General features: G+C 53.4%; 2 protein-coding genes across 5 annotated transcripts in view; one reads left to right on the forward strand and one right to left on the reverse strand.

Annotated features, from left to right (window-relative positions):
* Window positions 1-18,404, forward strand: part of WDPCP (WD repeat containing planar cell polarity effector) — a 148,756-nt gene extending 130,352 nt beyond the window's left edge. For 2 of the 4 annotated variants that reach the window (XM_084516124.1, XM_084516122.1), the window contains exons 15-18: window positions 4,311-4,446; window positions 11,775-11,875; window positions 13,210-13,238; window positions 18,121-18,404. In XM_084516124.1, coding sequence (XP_084372250.1) covers window positions 4,311-4,446; window positions 11,775-11,875; window positions 13,210-13,238; window positions 18,121-18,171 — 317 coding nt within the window. In that variant the 3' untranslated portion in view covers window positions 18,172-18,404. Of the gene's footprint in view, window positions 1-4,310; window positions 4,447-11,774; window positions 11,891-13,209; window positions 13,239-18,120 lie in introns of all 4 variants that reach the window. The other 2 variants (XM_084516123.1, XM_084516121.1) reach the window with 1 other exon arrangement.
* Window positions 18,405-21,106: 2,702 nt separating this feature from the next.
* Window positions 21,107-25,047, reverse strand: OTX1 (orthodenticle homeobox 1). The gene is made up of 4 exons (XM_084515723.1): window positions 25,016-25,047; window positions 23,828-24,350; window positions 23,223-23,374; window positions 21,107-22,493 (listed from the first exon to the last, which is right to left on the reverse strand). Exons 2-4 carry the CDS (start codon window positions 23,922-23,924, stop codon window positions 21,741-21,743), a joined length of 1,002 nt encoding a protein of 333 aa, XP_084371849.1. The 5' UTR covers window positions 23,925-24,350; window positions 25,016-25,047; the 3' UTR covers window positions 21,107-21,740.
* Window positions 25,048-26,580: the final 1,533 nt, after the last annotated feature.

Below are 26,580 nucleotides of genomic sequence, written 5' to 3' on the forward strand. Positions count from 1 at the left end.
CCTTTGAAGTGAAAGGGCCTGGAATCAGAGCAAATCCTCGGTTGTTCAGGCTCCTTCAGCTGGCGACCCATCACAGCTTGGTGCTACCACATCTGGATCATCCTGTAAGACACACCTTCTTTTTTTTTTTTTAAATTAAATAACATTGGCACTGCTAGCATAGTTCCTAAGGAACCTGACTACCTAGGCTCCAGGGAGACATAAAATGAGCTGTTCAGCCTATATAGTGGTTAACTTAATCTCATGTATGATTCTAGCAGAGCAAATGAGTAGTAAAGATTGAAATCTCTGTCGGAGCTAGTGAAGACTTGGCATTTCCATTTGAAGAAAGTTTTAACGCCAGGTCTCACTGCAAGCTGCACGAGACTGCTAACTACTATACAACTGCCTAGCCCACCGAAAAAAAAATGTTTATAAATGTTAACTGCTTCTTTACTTTTATCACATAACTTTTATTTAAATTATTACGTTTCCTGGCACACCCACTGAAACAGTTTTGCTGCTGCTAATGTGCTTAATATCCAACTAGTGAAATAATGACATGTTATGCTAGCATTAAGGGCTGCTTCTACTTAGTAGTGATTGAAGTGCCTTATCTTCTCAAGTATCAAATTGTTAAATTACAACACAAATGGGAGATATTCTGATTTAATATACCTTTTCCTGCTCTCTCAGCAGCAGCAGCTGTTCTCAGTGAGTTCTAAAAGTAGTGGGAAAACAGTATTTCAACAGGGAATTTTTGTCAAATGAAGATATGTCAGCTCTGGAAATTAACTAAATAATTTAAAAAATAATCTAAAAGTGAGAAGCCATAGAAGACTAGACCAAAACAAGCAGAGACGTTTATGTTTTTCCCACAAACAAAGCTGGTTGTTCTTAAGTGGTTTCTCTGCAGGAATTTGTTGAAACTAAACAATTTCAATAGATTCTGTTTATTTAGAAAGGCATTTTAGGAAAACAATTGTAGCCAGAAAAAAAAAAAAAAAAAAAAAAGAGAGAGAAAAAAGCTGCCCCCACTCAAGTGAACAATGGAAGTTCCCATTACTTTCAGTACCTGAAGAATGTTACCCAATGGCTTCAGAAATACATGTTTTTTAGAAAGCCAGGGATAGAGTTAAGATGGAGCAACCTGTTAATGAGTGACATCATGCTTAACCTGATGCCTTCTGTTGCAATTATTTTCCTTTCAAAAAAAAAAAAATCTAACTCACAAAAATGTGAGAACTGGATTTCAACATGCCAAAATAATGAAAAAAAAATAGATAGAGAATTGCATCCATAATACAAGGAGATAATAATTTATTTGCATGGAAATAACTATTCATGTTAAAAAGTGAATTTTGATTTAACACCTAAATAAAAAAAATAAAAAGTGTGATTGTTCAGGTTATTCCTAAACTAGAGTGTTTTACAGCACTCACCTTGCTTATCCATTTGTATTACTTCAGATCCTTGATTTGTTTCTTTCCAGAAAACCTACTATTTACTTCTTTTTCTTAGAAGTATGTCTGAAGTCGGCGTGGTTCACTGGGAGTTCATTGGGATATATTTGCAACTCCTGAAGCAAAAACCTGATATTTTATCTTTAGCAGGAGTTACATTTTTTGAACTTATTGAATTTTTCAAAGATCAGCATGAAGAGTTCTGATCAAATGCTTGCTTCAGCGTTTTAAAGGCTCCTTGTGTCCCCGTTGCCTAAGGAGGTCGTACATTACGATTGCTCTGTAAACATCAGATTGTGCAGAATTGGCTCTGCATACCATGCCGAGCACACAAAGAAGAAGTCAAATGGCTTATCTCTCGCTTATCAACTAGTTTATTTTTCATGCCAAAAGAGGTTGTATTTTTACAAGAGCAGCTGCTGCTTTGTAAATAATTTAATGGCTTCTGTTAAGTAGAGCTGTCAGTTTTGCAAGCAATATTCAAAGACGATTTTCATTTTGCCATGGGATTGCACGTTTTTAATTTATTTTTATTTTTTTTTTATCCCTGAAAGCCCAGTGGAGGAGACTGGAGAATGTAAAAAGCTTGTGATTTGCAGACACAGATCCAATAGAGAATAGACACAGTTAAATAACAGCACATACATGAGCAGGGAAGGCGTGAGATCACATCACCTGCGTATCATGTTCACAGAGTGTCCTGCTCGTTACAGTGTAGGAAAACTTTCGGTGGGCCTCTAAAGAAATGTGCTGGGCTCTTTCTGTCAGGTGCTAGATGGAGCCGTATATCAGCAAATTTTGGACATGCAGAATTTGCATTGTGTGGTTGTGCTGGTATAATACCGATGGTGACAAATGTGATTTTGTAGATAAAGATTTTAGTGTGATATGCTTCATATTATTGCATCTGATAAATGACTTTAATGATGAAAAAACAATGCTAGCCAAGATACCGATTCTCAAGTTTTTAAAATTCAAATTCAGATTCAAATCCCCAGATCATATCACGATAAGCAAGTACTAGGTTAGAATTAAAAGTAGAAAGTGTTTATTGTGCAATATGCCAAAGGAAGATCCCAGATAACCTGAGGTGACATTTGTGAGTCCCCCAAAGCCAGCACCAAGTCAGGTCTTCACCTCGCACTTATCTGATGTAAGGACCACCACCTCTGCCATGCTGTTGACAAAATTCTTCCTTTTTTTTTAGTTAAATGTGGGATATGTTGTCCCTGGTATAGGAAGGACTGTATTTTTTCAACAGTGCTCCTTGCACATTTGTTTTTCCTGCCATAACAATTCTTACTGGGAATGCAGGTCGCTGTCCCACAGCAAAAGTGTCCATTTTTTTGTCAACAAAAGTGTCCATTTCTTTGTGGCAAAATGCTCATATCAGATGTTTTTATGACTTTGAATTGCTGGTGGCGTCTGATTTTACCTACTGTCACACTACAAGTCTGCAGCCCTACACCCAGACAGAATACCTTAAGGTTACTAATATCAAACCCCTTCTTCTCTTGGCTGCTCACTGCAATAGGCTTCAAGAAGAGACCTTCAGAGGAACGTACTTTACTTGTCCCAGAGTTTCTTAGATGTAGAGCATTGCTCATACACATTTTTTCTCCCCTCCTTTCACCAAGGCCAGTTTATTATTCAAGGCAAGTCTATTATTTATTCATTGCAGCGTTATGTGCCTGCTTAGAGGTGTGTTGCCCCCTGACTGAGTTGGCTGTTTTCAGCAATTCCCTGCATTATTCCACCCTTGGGAAACAGAAGCACAGAAAATATTGGTTACTGGAGAAAGCCCAGCCATTTGCCACACTTTACCCACTCTCACACCGCAGATGCAAATAATATCCAGGTAGCACGAAGACTAGAAATAGTCCGCAGAAATCTGACAGTGTTAGCTCTTTAGGACCGAGAGATTTAGAAACACTTACAAGTAGATTTGCCCTCCTAAGCTGGTGAGCATCCTGGGTCTTTGGCCAAAATGTAAGCTAGTGGTATAGCAACGCTCACAAGAGCATAATCTTCTCTGCACTGCCCATGGTGTTGCCATGGGTATCGTGCAGATTAGCTTATAGGGGATCCAGGAAGGCAGAGAACAAGGGGAGAAAAACAGGATTCAAAGAGAAAAAAGAAATGCAAAAGGGTCTGATGGTTTCAAGAAAAAAAAATCTTTTAAAGTCTTTATGTGTAACAGGATTTTTCCGTAATCTGAACTCTGCTACACTGGGGTTTGGTTATTTTATTTATTAATTTATTTTAAGCATTACATCTTGAATATGCAGCTCCTCCTGTCTGTTTCCAAGCAGTTTGTACATTTTCAAACAATTTCCTTCCCCACAGAGCTCAGACTGGAACTTGGGAACGGGAGGCCCTCCCTTCACATGTCTGAAGGCTTTGGGTCGTGATCGTTAACCAAAATATTTTGACAGAAAGATAAGGCAGGTTTTTATTTTTGAAGGAAGGAGTTGCACATGCAAGGGGGATTGGTCCAATTGATAAGATTTGGATCTGTATGGCAACAGCGAAATACTCCCATGCAGCAGCCTTTGGCGGCCAGCTAGGCCTTCTGTAGTTGACAATTTAGGAGGCATTTCCTCCTTGCTAGCTAAAGCCAACACACACTCATGCCCTTCTGAAAGCTCTTGTGCATGTTATTATTGCTGGTAGTTGACTACTTGGCCTCCTATTCAAAGGAGAAGAGTCAGGGGTGAGAGCTGTGTAAGCGTGGAGTTTTCCACTGGATTCGATCCATTACAAGAAGCCGCTCTTGTCCTTTTTGACACCTCAGGCAAACGGCTTGCAGCTTGCTTGGTACTTTCTCATTAAGTAAGCCTGATACCACAACTTGCTCCGTCTTAACAGGACTTCTGGGGCAGTCAGAAGAAGAAGACACACCACGCGAAGCTTGTGTTGACCAGCCTCCAGCGCACGGAGGAGAGCGCGACGTGCCCGCTCCTGGCCCGTCCACCAGCACGCCAGTACGGAGCTGCTCCCGCAGGTGAGCTCTGTTCTGCTTCCGTCACTGGTGTCTCACAGGGCCTGGAAAGTCCTGTATTTCCATAACAGAACATGTAAGAGCGGGAGCAATTAACTAAAATGCTTTTTGAATGTGTGTTTTGATGTTCTGAACTTTCCTGACAACCCCATCTGCGTCTGATCGTAAGCGCGATAAAACATTAAGAGCTAGGCAGGAACCAAGACAAACCTGGAAGCCAGGAGGATGTGGGATGGACACAAAGCAATCTCCAGAGACATGGATAGTTTGCAGGTATTTCACATGCACTAGCGCAACCATTTTTGAATTAAAACGTTTGGGCAGACACAGCCTACTCTGATGAATATGCAGAAGAGAGAATGGGATGGAGCAATGGAACTGCTGTGCTCGGCAGGCACAGGTAGTGAGCAGCTCTTTTAAAAATCAAAAATTATCTTTACATGGGTCTGTGATCTCACTGCTAGTCTGTGATCAAAATCCCTGGGATGATGATTCGAGAGTGCACTTCTTCCAAAGTTGAATGAAACCAGGGACTTACCTACTAGAGAGAAACAGTGGGCCTGGCCTCTGTTTATGCTAGAAGCACATAGATGCTTTTGTTGCTGATGAACAGCACCTTGCAACAGGTGGGAAATTACAATGAAACAGCTATTCTGTAAAGGTTTGAAATGCATTTTTTTCTCTTATTTTTCTTGATTATTATTGATAGAAAAGAAACCATATTCCCAGTGATTATATAGATGCATTTATTTTCATTTTCTGTCCTTATTATATGTAGGAACACTTAATAAATCTAGTGTGAGTAAAACATTGAACATCCACCTTGGCAAATCATCTTAAGTATTTGTGTGCAATTGTGCTGAATGCATTTTTGTGTGGGCAAGAATCACGTGTCTTTCTCCTTCTGGAAATCAGTGTATTGTCTAGTTTTCTTTCTTCTTTCACATGAAGAGACTGAGGTTTTTCAGTATTAGATAATATCCATTATACCTTCTGCACACCACTGGTGAAATACATTATAAGTAGTCTACCGTTTTTGGGATACAGAGTGCCATCTAAGGCTTTCAGAGAGACCTAATAAATTTGGATATGGAACCTGGTTTTAAAAATACAGTTCACAGCTATTCCATCTTAACTTTGAGGATGGAGACAGCACTGTAGTGATATGGGCAAATAAAGACAGCAAGGTTGTGCTGAAGATGGTATTTACTACAGAGGACTTCATAAGTGCCCTGGTGAAAGGAGTTCCTTTACCAGAGTCCTCGAGCAGCAGCTAATCCCAAGACGCCTCTGATCCGAAGGTATCAGCTTGCCTTTTCCCTCTTGGAGTTTGCTGTGACTCACACGTCCCTGGCAGTGCCACGTCTGCCTTCCCTGGGCTTCTTGGGAGAGAGATGCTGGAGTTCAACTTCACTCCTACTCCCCAGCTTCCCAACTTGACCCGTGCCATCCCGAGTGGGTCACCAAAAGCTGCTGAGCCTCACGAGCAGCCCTTTGCAATCACCAGAGCTGCACAAACTGCTTGGATTTCCCAAGGCTCTTGTTTGCCTCCTGCCAAGCTGGTGAGTACAAAGAAAGCTTCCCACCCACGCGGCCAGCTCCTCCGCCTGCTCACACCTCCCCCAGGAGAGCCCTGAGGTTTTGCTTGCCTCCTGCGGAGCTGTGGAATAAGACTTCTCGCAGCTCCCCGGGCTGGCTGCAGCCCTGTGAGGCCTGCTAATGCTAATTTGAGTTTTAAAGGCACTCCCTGTGACAACACGGACTAGCTGCGAAGGTCACCTGCTATGGCACAGGTGGCCCCAACAAACCTCTTCGCTGTGCTTATAAAACCACAAATGGTTACAGGCACATGACTGCGGCTTGTGTTCTGCCTCCAGTTCCACGCAGAAAGGAATTTATTTTCTATGTGTGCTGCCCACTCTGCATCCAGCTTCTTCATGTGCAGAAATTTGTATAGAGTGGAAGGTCTCGAGTGATAGGAGCCTACAAAAAGAGGGACCTTCTCAGTTCTGCAGTCATTGCAATGGTTCATCTCTCTGGCCAAGATACTCCAGCATTGCTAGAGATTTGGCTGCCTGATCTGAGCCACCAGGAGACAACATGGTTTATAATGGATGGATGGTTAAGCAGCACTTTACAAAATTTTCTTTAAATTGATTCAGCATAGGAACCCAAAATTAAATCACATTTGCTTTCTGTTGCCTCAGTGAACTCACCTGAAAAATGGCATCAATAATGCCTTACTAAAATACAGTGAAGTTTGTGAAACCACAGCTGTGGAGTGCCTTGCAGCTGAGTGTCTTAGGAAGTGCACACCGACATTATTATTCTAACTGATTTCTCACATCACAAATTCATATCTGACATTTCCACTGTCCACTTCTTCTCAGCCTCCAACCACTACCTGCAGTTTCTAAATCAATAACCGGGACACATTCCCCCTCCTGTAAAGGCCCTTCATTCTTCGTTAGCTTGGTCATTTTTTTTGTATCGTTATTGACTTTCTCCATTTCTCATGCTGTTTAACGCTAGTCTTCAATGTTTATGTATTCTGCTCACCAGTGAGATAAATGTACATCCCGAATCATTTCCTATTTATTTCTCAATTCTTTCCCCTCAAGAAAAATAAAATAAAATAAAACAAATTCCATTTTTGTAATGGATTTACTACCGTTCTTCTCTGTTCCCTAATCCCATGCACCACACAGCCTCCTGTCTTGGCCAAGTCACTTCAGCCCTGCTCTGAATGTTTCACTATAGGCATTCTTGTTGATTTACCTCCTCAGCATCATTTGATATCCATGAGACACTGTTTAGAAAGACTTGATTTGTGGTCTGGGGAGCAAAGTTAGTCTATAGCTTTGTAGACTTTGCTTAATTCCCCTGCACACTGGTGTCCCATGATGTCCTAAAACAAATGTCCCTTCTGGGAGTGTGACAAGATTCAGACTGGAGTGTTGCTCCAAGATTAGGGAGAGGAATTGTATTGCTGCTCTCATGCGGAGCCTTCCAGTGTTCACCAAAGCCAGTGGTTCATTTCTGTTGTCATCCTTCACAAGTCTCCACCGGGTCACAGACCTGGAGCTGAAACAGCTGAATCTGCTTCAAGAAGAGGATTGGTCCAGATGACCTCCAGAGGTCTCCTCCAACCTAAAAGGCCCTCTATTATTTGTAAGCTGAGCATCATTATTTAGTCATTGATCCTGCAATGAAACCCCCACAATCTCATCTTCTCACATAAAGCATAATTCTCACAAAGCCAGTAGCACTGCTCACGTACACTTGGCATGCATGAACTCAAGTGTACATGACTGGAGTCCCAAGCTCTGCTGTCTTCTGGATAGCAGCAGTCCCCAGAGTGGTAAGACACCACAGCAAGACTTTGGGTGTTGAGCAAGAACTGTGCTTGATGGCTGCTCTTTCTTCTTTCCCAGAGTCTTCTTTCATCTGCCTTGGCTTTTTGTCATTGTAACAGCAAGACACATCCCAAACCATGAAATCAATTGACACACGACTGCATTTCTAATGCTACCACCCCTGTCTGACCCAGTTACTGCCCCATGTCTGTATGTCACCCAGGTTTCTGGAAGCTCATCTCCAGCACATACTTCAATTTCTTCCCTTCCTGTATTTCAGCTTGGACAGCAGCTTTGTTTTGGGACAGCTGAGACGTTATCTCTTGAATTACACCTAGGCGAAGGCCCTGGGCGGTCTGTGGAGGCTAGCAGAAGACTTTCTATTTAACCTACTTAATAAACCTTGCTACTGACACCCTTCAGGGAGCATATGTGTAACAGAAGCCCAGTTTTCAGGCTGCTTGATTAACAAATCACTTCTATTAACTCTTAACATCATCATCTCCCTTCCGGCTCTGCCTAACAAGGAAAGCTGTAGCCTGGGCAGAAGCAGGAACAGAAAAGACCAGAACCAAAATGATTCCTAATAAAATAGTCTTGAGGGTTTATTTTGAGATCTTATTCTAAGCCAAGCCTAGCTGCTCATTTTACCTTAACAATCAGAAAGCAGAGAAATTAGTTTGAGACTCAAATAGGTTTTACAGACAACAGAGAAAATTGGAGTAACTCCATGACATTTTATGGAAGCAGCAGCAGCGTTGCTGTCAGTGGAGAGCTGTAATCAACTTTCTGAACAGTGCACACACACACGGAGTTATGGGCAATAAAGATTGCTGGACAATGCTACAGGTAGAGGCGCTCTATTTGCTGTGTATTTTCTTTCCACCAGCCAACAATGCACAGTCCAGTGAATAATTTTACAAGTCACAGGTCTTGTCGCTGGCTTACGTGTTTGCCATTGACCATTGCCACTCTGTCCTTCCCAATGGCAGATATTTTACAGTCTAGCAATTCTTGGTTTTCCTCATTATTATTTTTTTTTCTATTTATGGAAGTGTTTGGACCGGCATAAGTCTTTAGAAGCCTGTAAATAATGAAAATATTTTTAAAATATGTGAACGGTGTTGTTCAGAGGACCCAGGTAGCTTACTGATCCTCTCCACGATGTGTTAGAGGAATCAATTGACTCCCTGGGGGCCAGCTTCTTTTGGACAAGTCACCTAGTGACTGCCTGTCACCGTGCCAGAGTCCAGCACCTAAGAGTCAACACAAAACTGGGGCTGTTCCTGCTCCTCTGCCATTGTTACTGGTAACCGCAGCGTGGTTTTCTTCCCTGTCTGTGTTTCATTCTTTTCCTTTACCGTAATGCATGCTGGGCTTAAATATCTTGTGTTTATTTGTGGTGGCAGGCTGTGTGTGAAGCTGTTTCATCTTGTTATCCGTCTACTCTCTCCCCACCCCCATAGAACTCCTCTGATTTCAATTAGGTTCTTATTTTAATACAGATTAGGATAGAAGGCAGAAGTGTGTCTCACCACAGTGATTTTTGTCACAAAACTTTTGCTTCGTTTTTTCTGTACTGAAAAATAGACGTATTTCTACTCCTCCGCCAGGTTCCTACTCTAAGCTCAGAAGCGCGCTTGCGCATTTTGAACCTGTAGCACCACCCAGCACGGCCTGCCACGGGTCCCCACACAATCCTACAAGCTGCTGTCTCCATCCTAGCAATTTTCAGTTCCAAAGTAGATCTATGAGAGGCGAGCTGTGGGGAAGTGGTGATGGGGTGTAGGAAATGCATCAGAGAGGTGGGATCCAGCAGCACGGTGGTGCTAATCCTGCCCCGTGTCTGCAGCCTCCCCTTGTTTTTTGCCTTTGCTCAGCCCCGGTGAAGGCAACGGGAGTTTCACATGCATCAAGAACGTGACAGCAGGCAAACAGACGTGGGGCACTGGGCAAATTAATTGGTTAGTGTGCATACGGCACCTTGAAATTAAAAAATTAACTCTTATTAGCCAGTACGAACGTACTCGAGATGCATCGAGGTGTGCTGTATGGCCTCTTGATTCCAGACAAAGGTCCTCTTGATTAAATTAGATTGCGAGCGTGTTGCCACATTAGCTCACTTGAAGAAAGAAAAGTTTGAAAAAGCAATTTGGCTTCGTCACATGAGCGGCGCGTAGACTTAATGGAAATTTTTCACGCATTCACAAAACAAAGCAAAATCAATAAAATGTCTGCCAACTGTTCCACTGAAAACATTCTATAATCTATAGCGCCGAGAATCCCAAGCCAAGATAAACCACCATCGCTGTCAGAAAATACTGACAATTATTTTACGTTGATTCAATTTGGCCCAGCCCCGACTGACCTTGTTTATTCATCTCAGTCTCTTAATTCATATTAACTTGGCATCCGAACGGGACATGTGGCATGTGGGCTGAAGACCCATTTCTGTATCTTAGACTCAGATAAACGTAGAGCATTGAGTACTTCCAGTGCCTTGAGCTCTTAGGTAGATTTATATGCATTAGACAGAACTGGTTAAGTTCCTTTTATCCCCGCTGGGCTTTTCGCGTCTGTTGACTGTAAAACTAGAAGCTCGGTAGAAGTAACATCTTCTTCTAAGCCTTCGGATAGACATGAAATCCTCCCAGCACTGGTCAATTTTAAAGACACGTCCAAAGAGGATGGACGGCTTTAAGCTCTTTTAAAACACAAAAATAGAAGGGTTATGGCAATTTGGCAGCCAAAAAAGCAATTTACGGGTCTCGGCAGAATCCGAGGCTGTGTGTAAGAAAGCTGATCAAGATACTACAGAGGAGATAATGGGGTCGAAGAGCAGAAGAATCCCTCCGTTTTTGCAGCCGGCATAATCTGGTCTCCAACGAAGTTTCTTAGTTTCTTTCGCAGAACCAATAAAGCTTAGCGCAACGGCAGAGGTGCATTACTGCAGCTTAAACACGGCTCGGGAAAGCTGATGAGGAGCATCGCTTTTAGTGGCTTGACAGATGCCCAGCTGCTTGCATAGCTATCGCCCGATGGTAGGGGGAAGACAAAGAGATGGAGAAAATCTGAGCTTTTTCTTTAATTATTTACGTTCTTGTCACTAGTAAAGGGCTTTTTGTGCTGGGGATGTATTGTTTGCGCTATCAAAGCCCAGTGAGATTTCGCACTGTGGCAGGTGACAAATCGGGTGCCACATGAAAGCGCTCGCATTTTCCTTCTCACAACTTCCCTGTTGTATTTCGAAGCCACCTTTGAGGACCTGCAGCCTTGAAAAACAAGGAAACAACACACGGTGCAAGAGCACCCCTACATATGGTAGCACGATAGAGTAAACACGACTCTGTCCACAGAGGGGGAAAATCCACCCAAACAAGGGCCAAGGGCTCTCCAGTTGGTCTGGCTCAAGAGGTTCACTTTATTTTCTCTGCTCAGGTGATCTCTGCTGAAGGCAGAGCTCCCCTGGACTTCACCAGACATTTGTAGACAGCGGGATGAACAACAAGCAGGCAAGGCAGGACGGCCTCCAGATTTCCAGTTCCACTGCTTTGGGAATGGATTGCCTTTCCGTGTGCTTACCCAAGCAGAGATTAATGATGCGTGAAGAAAATGAAACTAGAGACATAAATAAATACATACATAAATAAGTCCATCCTCATTTTGTATGGCACAGTGCTGGTGTGTTCCTCCCTGCAGCTCCTCTGCAACGTGAATTTCAGTGCGTTTTGGCCGGGTGGGACAGTCCTGGAGTGACTGCGAGGCCAAGCAAGTGCTGCTGGTGATGCTCGATCAGCAGACCAACTAGCACCTGATAAAAAAAAGAGCTGCAATTTGTCACCAGGCAATTTGCACAGGCTGCTGTGTGCTTGATAAGATATAAAACAAACAAAACCACTTTGCTCGGCTATGTAGCTTCTCCCCAGCTCTTCATCAGTTCCCTCCCCTCCTATCACTTCTGTTTTGTTTTTAAAGACCCGCTGGCAGCAGGCAGGCAGAGGACAGGGACGGGAAGTCTGGAGCCGCTGACCATGCCACCTCCCTGGTGGAGAAGCCCTTTCCTGGGAGCCAGGAAGGTAAGCAAACAATCTGCTTTTGAATATACACAACAGGACGGGGCTAGGAAAGTAATGGGGATTGGTGTCTTGACAAAGAACTTGAATTTGGGAAGAGAAATAAACCTTGAGCTTGTTTTGCACGTACTTACCGGGGAGAGGCACGAGGCCACGGCTCCTGAGGCAGCCACCAGGTCCCAGCTGGAGCTCCTTGTCCCAGCTCTTGGGACGTAAAATAAATCACCTGGTCTCGTGAAACTCCTTACCTTGCAGTGCTGTTCATGATTCAGTGCGGATGCAAGGCGTGAAAAGTGTTCATTAGATTGGATTGATGTCATTTGGCGTGCTATGGCCAGGTCCTCCAGCAGCAGAGCTTTGGCTATGGCAGGGTTTGTGCAGCAGCATCTCCCACTGCTTCTGCATGGGGTTCTGGAGCAAACAGATGTGGATGTCTTGCTTCAGCAGTGTTTGATATCTCTGTGGTGATAGCAGATTCAACATAGCACAGCAGGGCAAGAGAGCAGTGCTCCAGCAGGAGAAAGTCAGGGGTGAAGAGTCGCCCTGCAACACCAGCCAGGCAGGGGGACCTACGGGTCTTTGCACAAGGGGATTTTTGTCTTCTGCCTTGCCCAGGTGTCCCATCACCCATACAATCGGGCGTGTAGGAAGTGAGCAAGGCCCTTCCCCCTCCTCCTGGCTCTGTCCCCTGGGCCCAAAGCCTTGCCCGGGGACCATAGGACACGGCAGGCAGTGCCAGCGAGGGGCAGAGGCGCGGTGCCTCCTCTCTGACGTCGGCAGCTGTTAGCTCAGCTCAAGCCATAACACGAAGATGCCTCATCCCCAAGCACCTCCAGCAGCAAACCTGACAGCATGCGGGCTGCAAAACCCTCTCGAGACACCAGAGGAGTGCTCGGGCAGGCAGCCCGCACCCAGCCCCACCACCCTATGGCTACCTCGAGCTTGCCCCCAGCACGAGAGTTGAGCTGCGGCCGTGGCTGCGTTGCAGTGCGAGCATCCCCCTCGTGCAGCAGCACCCACCGAGCGAGGAGGACGTGGGGACACGCACCCACCACTGGCTTCACGTCTCCACGCTGCCCTATCTGCGAAAAAATCACTGTTGCTTTAACCCGGCGTAGCATTTGAAGGAATATACGTGTCCTACATGTGTAAACTTGCAGAAGCGATGTATTAAATATTTTAATTCAGCCATTGAATAACAGGATATAAAATAGCTGTGTCCTATCAAAAACATGAAAGAGTTACCTAATACCGTGCCCTTGTTTGTTTGGGTTTTTCAGCAAGTTCAGTGGAATGTAAATAACACGGTGATCTTCTGTGTTTTTTTTTTTTTTAAGGAAATTTGAGAGCAGTTCCTACAGAGCAGGTAAAGCATTTCTCATTTATTTATTTTATTTTTTTATTTCTGCTTATTATTATTTACTCTATTTTGCAGCTTCCTGAAACTTCCAGAGCCTGCCCCTGCAAGCTGTCTGCCTGCAGGGCTCTCGCTGAAATTGGTAGAAGTGCTGCTAGGATGCGGCTTCGTCCGCAGCGCTGAGCTGAGCGCAGCGCGTGGAAGTCAAAAATCATTATTAGCCAGTGGCTGCTGGATGGGACGTAAGAAAGGGCTCCTTGTCCTCGCTCCACGTTCACCTTACACGAGCTAGCTGGTGCTCATATTGGTGCTTTCAACAGCGAGCCCACGGTAGAGAGGAGTGAAATCCTACCCTGGGGTTTCACGAGCACTTTAAGCTGATTTAACTGCAAGGTGCTGCCAAAAAAAAAAAAAGGTGGCCCAGCCCTTTCTCCCCCCTGTCAGCCTCCAGCTTTATGTCCTCCTCCTCCTCTCCTGCACTGCCGTGGGCACTTGTGCACTGCAAGAAACCCACCGGGGCAGGGGGGAGAGGACCCCATGCGGGCACAGGGATGGTGCCCCCATCCCCAGACCCTGCACCACGCCATCTCCCCAGGGACCTGCCCTGGGCCGGTGCCCCACAGGGTTTGGTGTTGGTGCTTACAGAGCACACAGGTCGGGCTGGTGAGTCAGCAGCGTGCGGCACTGACGCACTCCTCCAGTCCTCGTTTACGGGGAAAAAAAGTAAATAACACGCGAGCTGTGTCACGGCAGGACGGATAAAGGCAGAAGGCTGCCTATATTGTAGCCTAGCTCTGTTGAAACTCTTATTTTCGAGGCCAAAGCATTCAATGTTTGGCCACGGTACAAACAGATCATTAATAAAAAAAAAAAAAAAAGAGAGAGAGAGAGAGAAAGAAAGGAAACTCTTCAACCTCCCAGCGGAGCAGGATGGCACTTCTTTCTTTCTTTCTTTCGTTCCGAAGCCGTGCCAAGTGAAATCGTGCTAAGAGCTGTTCTACCAGTCCCGAAGCGCTGGAGCACAGCACGCGCCGGCCCCACCTCTGCAGCCTCCCGCAGGCCCCAGCGCACGTGGGCCGGGTGGAGGATGGGGACGGGCGGCGTGGTGGTGGCAGGGAGGTCCCCGCGCTCGGAGGACGTCCCCGGCTGACCTTTGGTGGCTCGGTGGCACCGAGGAGGTGGCGAGGAGTGAAATGGAGCTGGAGGGACGGTGAGGAGGTTGGTGGCTGGCAGCCCAGCTGGCCAGCAGCTCGCTGCTCCTGCCTGAGCTGGATGTAAGGTGGGAGCAGCTGAATTAATTAATTAACTCAGAACCTCGTTTGAAAGCCCTGGGTTGCCACCATATGAAAGCCATGAGCACAAACGAGCAGGCTGTGTGATCTGAGAGATAGCAAGAAAAAGCACTTTACCATCATGTAATTAAGGACTTAAAGCATACTTCAGGTCCAAAAAAAATAATGCAGGTTAATTTTTGGATTCTGGTGGGACTCCAGACCAGGTGCCCCAACCTCACCATGCCTTGCAGAGCTGCTTGCTGGTGAGTTGGGTCTCCTCCACCCCTGTGGTCTGCTGGCTTTGGCAGGGCCAAGGGACGAGAGGGAGCAGCCGAGACCAGCGCCAGGCTGCAGATGGAAACGCTGTGCTGAGGACAAGGGAGCCCTTTGTGAGCTCCAGAGGTTGGGAGCAGAAGAGCCATCCACACGGCATTAACTTCGTGCTTCTGGGGCCACGTTACCGCACTCATCTGTCCTGACTTGTACTGGTGTGTGGAAATCTGTGTCCTGCAGCTCCTTCTGTGTCCTGGCTCCTTCCTCGCCACCTAACTGGGCTAGCCACTGCAACCCGTCCCAAATTCACCCCAAACCCACACTCACCAGCAGCTCTGGACCCAGTCCCTGCAGCACTGGTTGGTTCTGGCTCTCCATGCGAGTCCCCCCGACACCATTTCACATTTTTCCCCCACTGGGGCAGAACCAGAGCACCCAAGCCCGAATCCCCCCGGTCCCCAAGGTCCCTGAGGCTTGCACCCTGCTGCTCCCCGTGCTGGCATCCCTCCACCGCCACTTCCCACACGTTGCTTCAGAGGAAGCCCTCACAATACCGGGCTCGGTGCCACGCACGGGGAGCACACCCAAAGCCCAGCCCTTCTTGCACAGGCAGCGCTGCCGGAGGAGCTGCGACCCGGGGGGTTTGGTTTGGTGTGTCCCCCGTCGCGGTTCCTTGGCAAGATGCTGAAGTGACCCGCTGCAGGCAGAGGGTGTGGGCAGCACGGACCCGAGTTTTCATGGGTCTGTGGCAGCACACGGCCTCGCTCACTGCCGCTCAGCTATGAGGAAGCCTCTCCTCCCTGAAACTGCAAAGAGCGGGGCGACAAAAACCTCCCCGGCGCCTGAGCTGTCGGACGAGGTTGGGTGTCTTGAGGCAACCCACGGCCCTGCAGAGAGGTGCAGCAGGAGGATTTGGTGCCCGTGTCCAGCCCTGTCGTCCAGGAAGGGCTGGGGATGGGACGGGGAGGCCGCCAGGGCCGTGCTGCTCGAGGCCCGGCCTGCGCCTGGCACGGGGCTGGGCTGGGTGATTCCCAGAGGTCCCTCCCGGCCCGCGTCACGCCGTGAGCTGATCGTCTTGAGCAAAATATCTAGGTCAGGTCAGAGAGGCTCCGTGCGGCGGCACCCAGCCATAAATAAGTGAGCCAAGGCCGCCAAGCACCCTGTCACCAGCCTGGGCACCCGCTGGGCCCTTTGGAAAATGGGATCTGCGACTCTGCTTCTTCTGGGCTGGACACGGCTCCTGCTTGGTTGCAGGAATTTGAGGTCCTGAAGTCAACCTGGCCTGCTGGTGGTTGTTTAGCTGAGTGATAATATGGCAAAACAACCAGACAGAAAGGTTTCATGTGGTGCCACCCAAGGGAAATGAGGAGGCATGCCTGGTGAAGAGGAGCGGGATCGGACAGGCCACATGTCCTTCCACATCTGCGGGCTGGGACCGGGCAGCCTCAGCCCGAAAACCAGGAGGGAGCTTTACACCAAGGAGCCCCTGGGTCCTTGTTTGTCCCCCATCTCCCCCTTCCCACCTTCACCGTGCCCTTGAGACTCATCCCCAGCAGAAAAAGCGGCGCCTGCTGGGGGCAGGCCCAGGGACGAGGTTTCTCCCTGCTTCCTGCTCCGGGAGGATGAAGGGCTCCTCGTCTCCACCCCAGACCCAGGGAGACCGAGCAGAGCAAACCTCCTCCGCCCTCCCACCCCTGCGGGCCCGAGGTGGCTTTAGTGGCTTCTCGATTACAGGGCGCGTCCTCCCGCCCCACTCCTCCCTTCGCCCGCCGGAGCGGGCCCGCAGCATTGCCATGCAAAGCCCCACGAGCCCAGCTCTGCAGGGCACAAGCGGACGCTCTCCTGTCAGGATGATCGTGTTTTACTTCCCTGGGTGACGAGCTGCTCCTTGCTGCAGGCAGCTCCCTGCGCTGCCTTCCCCTGCTCCTGGACAGCCCTCTTCTTGCACCGTGGAGATGTGCTCTGGTCAGACCATTACGGCATTTTATTGCCGGGGTGCTGCTGCAGGAGAGGTGCAGATATCAGGAGAGAGCTCCCGTCAGTATCACTCCCCATCCTTGGATTCACGTCCGTGGGCTCGATGCCACATCACAGGCTTCCCACGCCACACCGCCAGGGCTGCCGTGCTGCCACCAGATAGGTTTGCAAATGGGTTTGCGAGGAGCACGCATGCAAAAACGGCACAGCCGGGCAGGTCTGCAGAGCCCGGAGTGTGTGGGACGAGGGCTTTTGGTGAGCTTCCCCCTGGAGAGGGGCAGAAATCACCCAAACCAAGCCCTTGGACTTGAGGTGGCCTCGCAGGGCTTTGTTCTCCAGCCTGCCCACCCCTGCCCTTGCCCCGCAGAGCTTCAGGCACCACAGGGCAGCCACGTCCCCTCCTCAGCCTGTGGGACACCAGCAAAACCCCTCTGCTGACGGGTGCTGAGCCAGCTCTGGGTGCTGGGATGATCCAGTGAAGGGGTGTAGGGCATGAGGCATGCCGTGGCCACCTCCACACGGGGACAACACCGAGCTGGGGATGAAATTCAGCGTGTCCAGCCGTGGTGTCTTCGCCCCCACATCCCAGCAGGAGCACTCCTTTCAGAGGGAACCATGCCCTGAAGTGGGGCTGCTGCTCTGTCAAGGCTCCTTCACCATCTGCAGGAGTGAGGGGAAGGATTTGGGGGTTTCTTGCTTCCACCTCCCAGGACCGTGCCACCCTCCCTGCCCTGATGCTCGGGGACGGGACACGCACGCCTTCCCCCGTGCGCCCAGCTCCACGCCCAGCGTTCGCCACATCGCGCGGAGCCAGCTCGCTGTGAGTCAAAGGAAAGCAATGACTCACGGGGCCGCAGCTCTTCCCAAGGCCAAGTATTTCACGCACTTCGCAGGCACGCTAGCCCGCGTTATGAAATAACCTCTATCTGTGGCACACTTTGATATGTCCCGTATGGAAACACAGGGCTGGGGTTGCCGTCGCGCACCGGTCACTGGCAGAAGCGCCAAGGTGTGCGGGTCGCTGTGCTCGCAGCGCTGCTCCCCTCGTCCTGGGAAAGCAAAAACGCCTTCCCCACGTTAAACTCCAAAAACCTGGCTGGCTCCCTGCTGGCATCAGCCCAGGCTTGTGGTGCTGGAGGTGTGTTTTAATTAAAAGGTTAACAAAAATATAAAGTTTCACTTTGGCCGTTGCTGGAGAAGGGGGCTCACGGGCGGGCTTGGCCCCAACTCCCAGAACAAAATGAGGAGAAGGTCCCTGTCCCTTTTCCCTGGCTTGGGGGGGGCATTTGGGACCCCAGTGTGAGGTTTCCATCTCTGTTTTTTTTTCTCCCTGTGACCGTCTCACCCCGTTTGTCCTCTCCCCACAGGGGTCAGGAGGCAGCGGCTCACTGCACGTCGTGCACCTGGGGCTGGTGTGACCATGTGTGGACCACCTCAGATGTCAAAGCACGGCAGGAGAAACCTCACAGAAAGCCCTGCAGAGAACTTCCAGCCTGGACCAGGAGGTGAAGAAAGAGCCCTACCAAAGAGCCCTGACTTTGTGTCTGTGTCCTTGCCTGGATTGCCCCATGTGTCTTCATGAAGGACGATGTGGTGGCTTCACAAGACATTAAAAACAGGAGAACTGTGGCTCCCTGCTTAGGGTGTGAAACCGAGTGGTTTGGGTTGGTTTCACCGAGCACATCATAAAACTTGTCGGGAGAAATTCTGGCGGCCTGGCCGCATTATATGTTTTAGCAATCTTCACTCGGAAGCAGATTTGAATTTCCACTTCAGGCTCTGAAAACCGCTCCATTGAGATACCAGCAGATAACATCTCCACTCAGGATGCCTCTGTGAAAGAGCAGCCTTTCACAGTCGGCAGCATTTTTCTAAGAATGCTCTCAATTTTCATATCTAGCTGTATCATCTCAGCTGAATAACCATTATTTTGCCTTAAAAAAAAAAAAAAAAAAGAGAGACACGGAGCCTCTTAAGCATCATCCCGTCGGAGTCCAGATCCTAATCTGCCTCCCCTAACCGCGACCTGCCGCATCCCCGCGGGGTTTTTGGGGTGGTTAAACGCGAGGTGGGCACGGCCGCAAGGCTTCATCCCACCCCCGGGTCCCTGCACGCATCTGTGCCTTGTGCCCGGTCCTGGCCGTCCTCTCCAAATTGGGTCTTGGCCTGAAAAAAAAAATAGAAAAAACTGTATATTTGTGTGCCCGGCGCTGCGCGGGCGCCGAGGTGCAGCCGCCCGGCTGAACCGCAGCCACGCTCCTGTCAGCACAAGTGGCGGTCTGCGCGAGGGATTAATCTGACACCAGACAGCGATGCTTAATCCTCCGGTATATCATAATCTATTTACTTTGCATGCTAAGAGGATTTCAGCTTAAAAATATACAGGAAGTGATACTAGAAAATGTACATAGGATCCAGAATGCCGGTTCCTAAAATCTCGCTTTTTTACCCTAAAAAAACAAAAAGCCTTCCCTGGCTGCCTGCAGTGGCAGGGCCCGGGGCTGGGCAGCACCGGGACGGGGCAGCCCGGTGGCACCGCGCGTCCCCGGCCGGGAGGGAGCTGCACCGGGGCTGCTGCCTGGGAAATCCAGCCCGGGGTTGGGACCGATGTGGGATTTCCACCACACGCTCAGCGCCACCCGAATTAGCAGCCGCTGGGTAACCTGGAGGTCAGCACGGGGCTGGGGGGGACGCCCGTGGGCACCACGCACCCTGCAGCGCGCGCTGGTGCCCGGCTGTGATCACTGTGTGGTTTTGGGGCAGGAGCTGGGATGTGGGATGCGGGCAGCTTCAGGGCAATAAGGCGACCAAGGCTACCAAACACCGGGCTCTGGGCTGGCACACGGCTTCAGCTTGCACCACGAGGGATGGAGCAACTTTTTGGGGCGTAAAATGGGTATGTTTGGGGTTTGGGAAGAGCAGTGCAGGGGCACCAAGCACCACCAGCCAAAGAGCTCCTCACCGGCACGTAGGCGTTATTTTGGACACACCGGGTGGCACAGGACGCTCGGTGCCCACGTCACCTGTGGGTGACACCTCCACCTGCATGCCCTAGGGTGGATGGACCCAAAAATGCCCAAACCCTCCCCAAAACATCCATGCATAGTATGTCAGCGCCTTGGCGCCTTCCCCCTACACCCTCCCCCCGGGGATGGGGGCATGGTGGGGTCCCGGCTGCCCCAGGCACTAATACAAGACCACAGGGAGCAGCACTGAGATTTGGGGGGGATGTCCTAAAATCTCCCTCTAAAAAAAAAAAAACAAACCAACGTGGAAATGCCCCAAACACCTCAACAAAGGGGCAAGGAGCAGCAGCACCGGCTGTCCCCTCACCCCGGCCCCCAGCAGCTGCGGGGAGAGGCTGGAAAATAAACGGGGGTGAGGGAGGGCAGGGGGGGCAGGCGAGCAGAGACCCCAACCCCGAGTCCCAACCAAACGCAGCCGGTGCTGGACACGGGGGGGATCGCCGGGAGCCAGGGCTGAAGCCGCGGTGCCGAGCATCTCTGGAGCACCTGCAGCTCCGCCTGTCCGTCTGTCTGCGTGTCCGTGTGTCCGGGGGGACACTCATGGCCCCCCATACCCCCCCGCAGGCCTGCCCCTGGGTCCCAGCGTGCCGGGTTTGGGCATTTCGGGCAGTGAAACCCCATCCCTCAACCCCAACCCCATCCCCAACCCCATCCCCATCCCGCACGAGCGAGTGCGGTGCAGCCCGGCTGGGGGGCAGTAAGTGGGAAACCAATTAACGGCGGTAATTAAAGGATCCCAGAGCCCACAGCTGCAGAGGGGGCGGGGGGAGCCCCCTCACACCCCGTCCTTGCACCTCGGTCCTGCCGGGACCCTCCTGGGGGAAGAGGAGGCACGGGGAGGAAGGACGGGGCAGCAGCGGCTGCCTTGCGCTGGGCTTTGTTTGGGGACACGGGGGGGTCCCAAAACCAGACAGGGACGTGGGTGGGGGGGACATTAAAGGCTCAGGACCCCCCACCCCGTGCCCATGGGGCGAGCTGCCAGGGGGCAAACAAAAACCCAACCCCTCCCGACACACGGCCCCGACGCAGAGCTGCTGCCCCCCCCCCCCCCCCAAAACACCACAACCACAGCAATCAAAACCCAAAGCCGTTTTGTCTTTTTTTTTTTTTTCCTCCAGTTTTCCTTTTTATTATTTTTTTAAATTTTTTCAAAAAGTTTGTCTTTTTTTGGTCTGCGGGTCGCGGATCAGCCGAGCAGCCCTTCCCACCCCCCTCCTCTTCCTCCTCCTCCTCCTCCTCCTCTTCCTCCCCTGTGCCCCCCCGGCTGCTGCCCCCCGCCCCGGGACGAGGCTGGACCCCGGCCCCGCGCGGACAGACGGACGGACGGACAGAGGACACGGCCCCCCTGCTGCCCGGGGATGGGGTAGGGGCCAGAATCACCTTTTTTTTTTTGGGGGGGGCGGGGGGCAGGGGCGAAAAAAATTAAAAAATAAAAATAAAATTTAATAATAATAAAAAAAAATAGCTTAAAGTTTCGTTTTTTCGTGTTAGGCTCGTGGTAAGACGCCAACCCGAGAGCGCCAACTAAAAACGAGGACGGTCCCTGCAACGGAGCCGAGTATCTACAGCGAGCCCGGCGCGCCCGGGGCGAGGGACCCCGCACGGGGGGCACCGAGGGACCCCCAGCCGGGGGGCAGGAGCCAGCCCGGGCCCCGGGGAGGCGGCAGGCGTTGAGTTTCTATTCTTTTTTTTTTTTTTCTTTTCTTCCTCCTTTTTTTTTTTTGTAATTTTTAGTTATTTTTGTTAAAAGTCCTCTTCTTCTTCTTCTTCTGTTCCGTTTAAAAAAATAATAATTATAATAAACCCGCCGGAGGGGCGCGGGAAGCAAATAAATATCAGTCAGGAGAGACGGGGGGGCCCCTCGGCACCGCGGGGCTCGCCGAGAGGGGGGAAAAGGACGAGACGGGGCCGCGGCCCCGCGGGACGCCCGGGGCCAGGGGTCCGAGGCGGGGGGCGACCCCTCACAAGACCTGGAAGCGCCAGGACGCCTGGTCCTTGTAGTCGAGGCAGTCGGGGGAGTTGAAGTTGAGCTTCCAGGAGGCGGTGGCGGCGGGCTCCTTGTAGTCCAGGCAGTCGGAGGAGTTGAAGGGCAGCGCGGTGCCGCCGTAGCCCTGGTGGTGGTGGTGGTGGTGGTGATGGTGGTGGCCCGAGCTCTGGCTCAGCGGGTGGTGGTGGTGGTGGCCCGGCACCGAGGAGGGCCCCATGGGGCTGAGCTGGTGGGGGTGGTGGTGGGAGTGCATGGGGGCCAGGTAGGAGCTGCAATCCACACCCCCGAAATAGGACGAGGAGGGCGGCGCGGGGTAGCCCTGCCCGTACCCCCCGCCTTGGCCGTAGGACACCGGGTAGCTGGCGGAGGCGGCGGGGCCGGCGCGTTGCATGCAGGAGGCGCCGGCCGGCGGCAGGGGCTCGGGCACCGTCACCCCCGCCGGGGCAGCGCCGGGAGAGATGGAGGCCGGGCTCCAGATGGACGAGGCCGGGGTGCTGAGGGAGGCCGGGGCGCCGCCGGCCGCCGCTGCCGCCGAGGAGGCCGAGCTGGAGGAGGAGGAGGAGGCCGAGGAGCTGGAGGCGGCCGCCGGCGGCGTGAACTGCCCGCTGCTCTCCGAGCCCGAGCTCTCGCGGGCCGGGGACGACTTCTTCTTGGCCGGGCGGCTCTTGGCCCCGCCGCCGCTCTGCTGCTGCTGCCGGCACTTGGCGCGGCGGTTCTTGAACCAGACCTGGAGGGGAAACGGGGGGGCTGTGAGCAATGGGGCGAGGAGGGGACAAGCGGGGGGACCTCCGGTGCCCTCGCTCGTCCCCCGTCCCCTCTTCGCCCTGAGCACACCCGGCCCCGCAGCCGACCTCACGCCGAGCACCCGCACCCTGCCACTACACCGCACACCCCCATGCCCCAAAAAGCACTCTGTGCGCACCCCAACAGGTGTCTGGTCACCCCATGTTACCCCCCAAAAAATGAGGCCAACAGCAGGTGGCCGGGAATGGGACGTCCTGCCTGGCGCTTCCCGCAAAGTTCACAGGGTGTGCGCCCGAGTTTCTCTTGCAAGTTCGTAAGCCCGGCTTGTGCCCCTCAGCCAAAAGACCTCCGTCCCCCCACACCTGGGGCAGGGGGAAGGATCCTGCCCACACATCCCACCCCACCGAACATCCCTCCCCGGGGAGCAGCACGCCGAGCCTGGTGGGGTGCGCCCGAGAGAGCACGCGGGCTGCTAACCCCAGGCAGGAGGCAGGGCGGAAATTAAATTCAAGATTTAAAATATATAGAAATAAGGCAAATAAGGTGAATATTTGTGTATTTTAAAGCCCCTTCCCCCGGACAGCACCACGGCAGGACAGCCAAGCAGCCAGGAGCCCACACGCGACCCGAGGCAGCGGCGCCGAGCGCGGCGGCGAGCTCAGGGCCGGCCGATCCGGGGCGCCCCCCGCAGCCCCCCTCTCCCCGCGGGTACCTGGACTCGAGACTCGGGCAGGTTGATCTTGAGGGCGACCTCCTCCCGCATGAAGATGTCGGGGTAGCGGGTCTTGGCGAAAAGCGCCTCCAGCACGTCCAGCTGCGAGCGGGTGAAGGTGGTGCGCTCCCGCCGCTGCTTCCGCGGGGTGGCTGGGGGCAAGCACCGCCACGACCCGGTCAGCGCCGACCCCCTGCGTGCACCGGACCCCCCGTGCACGCCAGGAGCCCCAACCCTCCCGGGAAGGGGCCTGGGAATCGCCCCCCAGTTCTGTCCCACCACCACCCCACAACGCAGCTCCCAGCCCCGGGAGCGCTGCCCGATGGGGCCGGATCCCGTCCCGCTGCGGGCAGGGCGAGCGGCGAAACGCTGGGGAAGGGTCGGGCTCAGCCCCGGCGGGGGGCACGGGGAGATTTCGTTGTGGGGAAATAAAATTATTGTTAGTAGTCATAGCTCTTATTTTTTTTTTTTTTTTTTTAAAGGACTGATTAAAATTAAAAATCCCCACTGGAGCAAACGAAATCTTGGGGACGGGGTGGGAGGAAGGCGGCTGCCGAAGGTGCCGCCAGCCTGGGGTGCGCAGAGGGGGCTCGGGGGGGACTCACCCGGGTACCCCACGGAGGGGTGCAGCAGGTCCATGGCCGGGCCCGTCAGCCCCAGCCCGTTCATGCCGTAGGGGGGCTGTTTGAGGTAAGACATCATGCTAAAAGCCGGGCGGGTTCCCTCCAACGTCCCGCGGGGAGAAAAAAAGAATGTAAAAACGGGAATCAAAAGAGCAAAAATTAAAAAAAAAAAAAAAAAAAAAAAAAGACGAGGAAAAAAAAATAATAAAACACAACAAAAAATAAAAAACCGCAAACGAATGCGTGGAGTCGGGGGGGGATTAAAAAAGCCCCAAAAATGACCAAACGAAAAAGCACTCGGGCGAGGGGGAGACGGGCGCTGAGCGCCGCCGAGGCCGGGGCGGGCGCCGGCTCCGTCCCTGGGTCCCGGCCGGTCCCGTGCGGGTCCCCGCGGGGTGCCCGGGCTGGGGGGCTCCGGGCTGGGTCCCCCCGGGCCGGGGGTCGCCGCTCGCAGGCTGGGGGCTGCAGGGGGGGGTCCCGGCGGCGCCGGGCGAGGCCGCAGCTCCTGGGGAGAGAGCAGAGAGCGGCGTCAGGGGCCGCGCAGCCCGGCTCGGGGCTCCTCGGGATGGGGAGAGATAAAGCAATTATTTAGCGGGGTAATTGGATTAGGAACCCGAAGGAGGGAGCGGAGGAGGGAAGGATAATTAAGTGAAAAGCGAGCGGCCGGGGACGTTTTAATTGGAAGCGGCCGAGAGTTGGGAAAAGAAGGGAGGGAAAAGGGGAGAGGGGAGCGGGAGCCCGGGCGGGCGGCGGGGAGGGAGGGGGGGGCCGGAGGAGGCCGGGCCGGGGTCTCCCCGCGGAGCCCCGGGGGGGGCGGCAGAGGCCGGGACCCCCCGGGCCGCAGGTGGGGCCGGCGCCGGGCGAAGGCGAGGAGCCGGGACGGGGCTGGGGGGAATTAAAGCGGGGCCGCCCCCCCCGGCACCCCCCGCCCCCCGACGGCTCCGGGGCCGCGGCCGCGGAGGGGCCGTCGGGGGCTGCGCGCAGGGCGGGGAGGAAGAGGAGGAGGAGGAGGAGGAGGAGGAGGGGGGGGGAGGAAGGAGAGGGGGGGGTCACCGCGGGGGGGGGGGAGGTCGAGTGGGGTGGGGGGGGGGGAGAGGCGGGTTTGGGGGGGCGATGCCCGGGGCCTCGCAGCCCCCGGCCGGCTCGGGGGGCCGCGGCGCCCCGCGTTACCTGGCGGCCGGGCCGCGCTGTCGGGGCGCCGGAGCCGCGGCCCTGCGGAGGATGCAGCCCCTGCCCGCCGCCCTAGCCTTGTATGTGCGCGCAAAGCGAGTGCGTAACCAGCCCGGCGCCAATCCCCGGCCGCTCCCCGCCTGACTGACAGCAGCCCGGGCAATGGCAGAGCAGGGCGACGGCCCCCCCCGCCCCCCCAAATCAGCCCCCCCCCCCCCCCCCCCCCCCCAACCTTCCCAGCTCCGCGCTCCCCCGCGCACCCGCACCGCGCCCCGGCCCCTGCCCCCGGGCAGCGCCGGGCTCTGCGCGCCCCTTCCGCACCTTTCCCCCCCCCTTTCTCACCTTCCTCCCCCCTCCCTCACCTTCCTCCCCCCTTCCTCCTCCTCCTCCCGTCCCTCCGAGCCCCCCCCGGGCCGCCCGCGGAAAGTTTTCGCCCCCCGCGCAGCGCCTGGCACCGGGGGAAGGAGGCGCGGGGGGGGGACCCGCGGGGATCCCAAACTTTTTGGGTTTCGAAGGCAAAAAGCCAGCCCAGAGCCGCGGCACCGCCGGGCCGCCGCTCCTCCGGGCGGGACGGGGCCGGCGGGGAGCGAGGGGGGAGTCGGGGGGGGATGGTTTTGGGTTTTTTTATTTTGGGGGGGGGGTCCCCAAACGCAGCCCCGCTCGCTGCGGGGGAGCCGCTGATGCGCAAAGGCGCTGACCGCCGGCCACGGACAAGTCGCGCTCCTCCTGCTGCTCCCACCCCCGGTTTTCTTTTTTTCTTTTTTTAAAATTATTTTTATTTTTTCCTTTTTTTTTTTTTTTTTTTTTCTCTCGTCCTTTTTATTTTTATTTTTTTACTTTTTTCCTTTTCCCGGGCCGAGCCCCCGAAAGCTCATTGAAGGGGTCGGGGCGGGGGGGGGGTCCGGGCAGGTTCCTCCGAGCCCCGCTCGCCCCCCGAAGGCACCGGCACCTCGCCCCGCAACAAAGGCGCCGCGGCCCATTCACAGAAAGAAAAGGCAGGAGGAGGAGGAGGAGGAGGAGAGGAGGAGGAAGGCCCGGGGGGGGGGGCACTGCCCCCCTCTCCCACCCCCCGGCCCCGTTTTGCCCCGCTCCCGCCGGGGCCGTTCCCAGGCCCGGCCCGGCCGCGCTCCCCTCGCCGCCCCTTCCCCACCCCTGGCCCCGCCGCCGCCCCCGGCCTGGGGGGGTCCCCGCGCCCCCCCCCGGGCTCCCCCCGGCCCCCCAAATCCGTCCCGGAGCCCCCCGGAGCCCCCTCCCGCCGCGCCCAGGTGAGCCGGGGAAGGGCAGGGGCCGGGGGAGGCAGCGCGGGGAGGGAGGGGAGGGAATGGGATGGGGGGGTCCTGAGCCGCCCCCCCCCCAGCTTTGGGGCCGCGTTTTTGGGGAGGGCCCCGCGGCCCCGGCCCGCTCCGCGCATCCTCCGCGGCTTGGCAGCCCCGGCTCCTTCCCACTTTTTTTTTTTTTTATTTATTTTATTTTCATCATTTTTTATTTTTTACTTCTTTTTTTGGGGTGGGAGCGGGCTGCACCCTGCACCGGGGGGCTCCCCCCTTCCTCCTTCCCCCCACCAC

This window comes from Aythya ferina, assembly GCF_964211825.1.
Source record: "Aythya ferina genome assembly, chromosome: 3".
Lineage (NCBI taxonomy): Eukaryota > Metazoa > Chordata > Aves > Anseriformes > Anatidae > Aythya > Aythya ferina.

Excerpts from the sequence above, each read along its gene's own strand:
- OTX1 (XM_084515723.1), bottom strand. The coding sequence starts at position 23,924 with ATGATGTCTTACCTCAAACAGCCCCCCTACGGCATGAACGGGCTGGGG. Across the intron at positions 23,375-23,827 it reads CCCCTCCGTGGGGTACCCGG|CCACCCCGCGGAAGCAGCGG; the intron begins GTGAGTCCCCCC and ends GCTTGCCCCCAG. Across the intron at positions 22,494-23,222 it reads TGCCCGAGTCTCGAGTCCAG|GTCTGGTTCAAGAACCGCCG; the intron begins GTACCCGCGGGG and ends TTTCCCCTCCAG.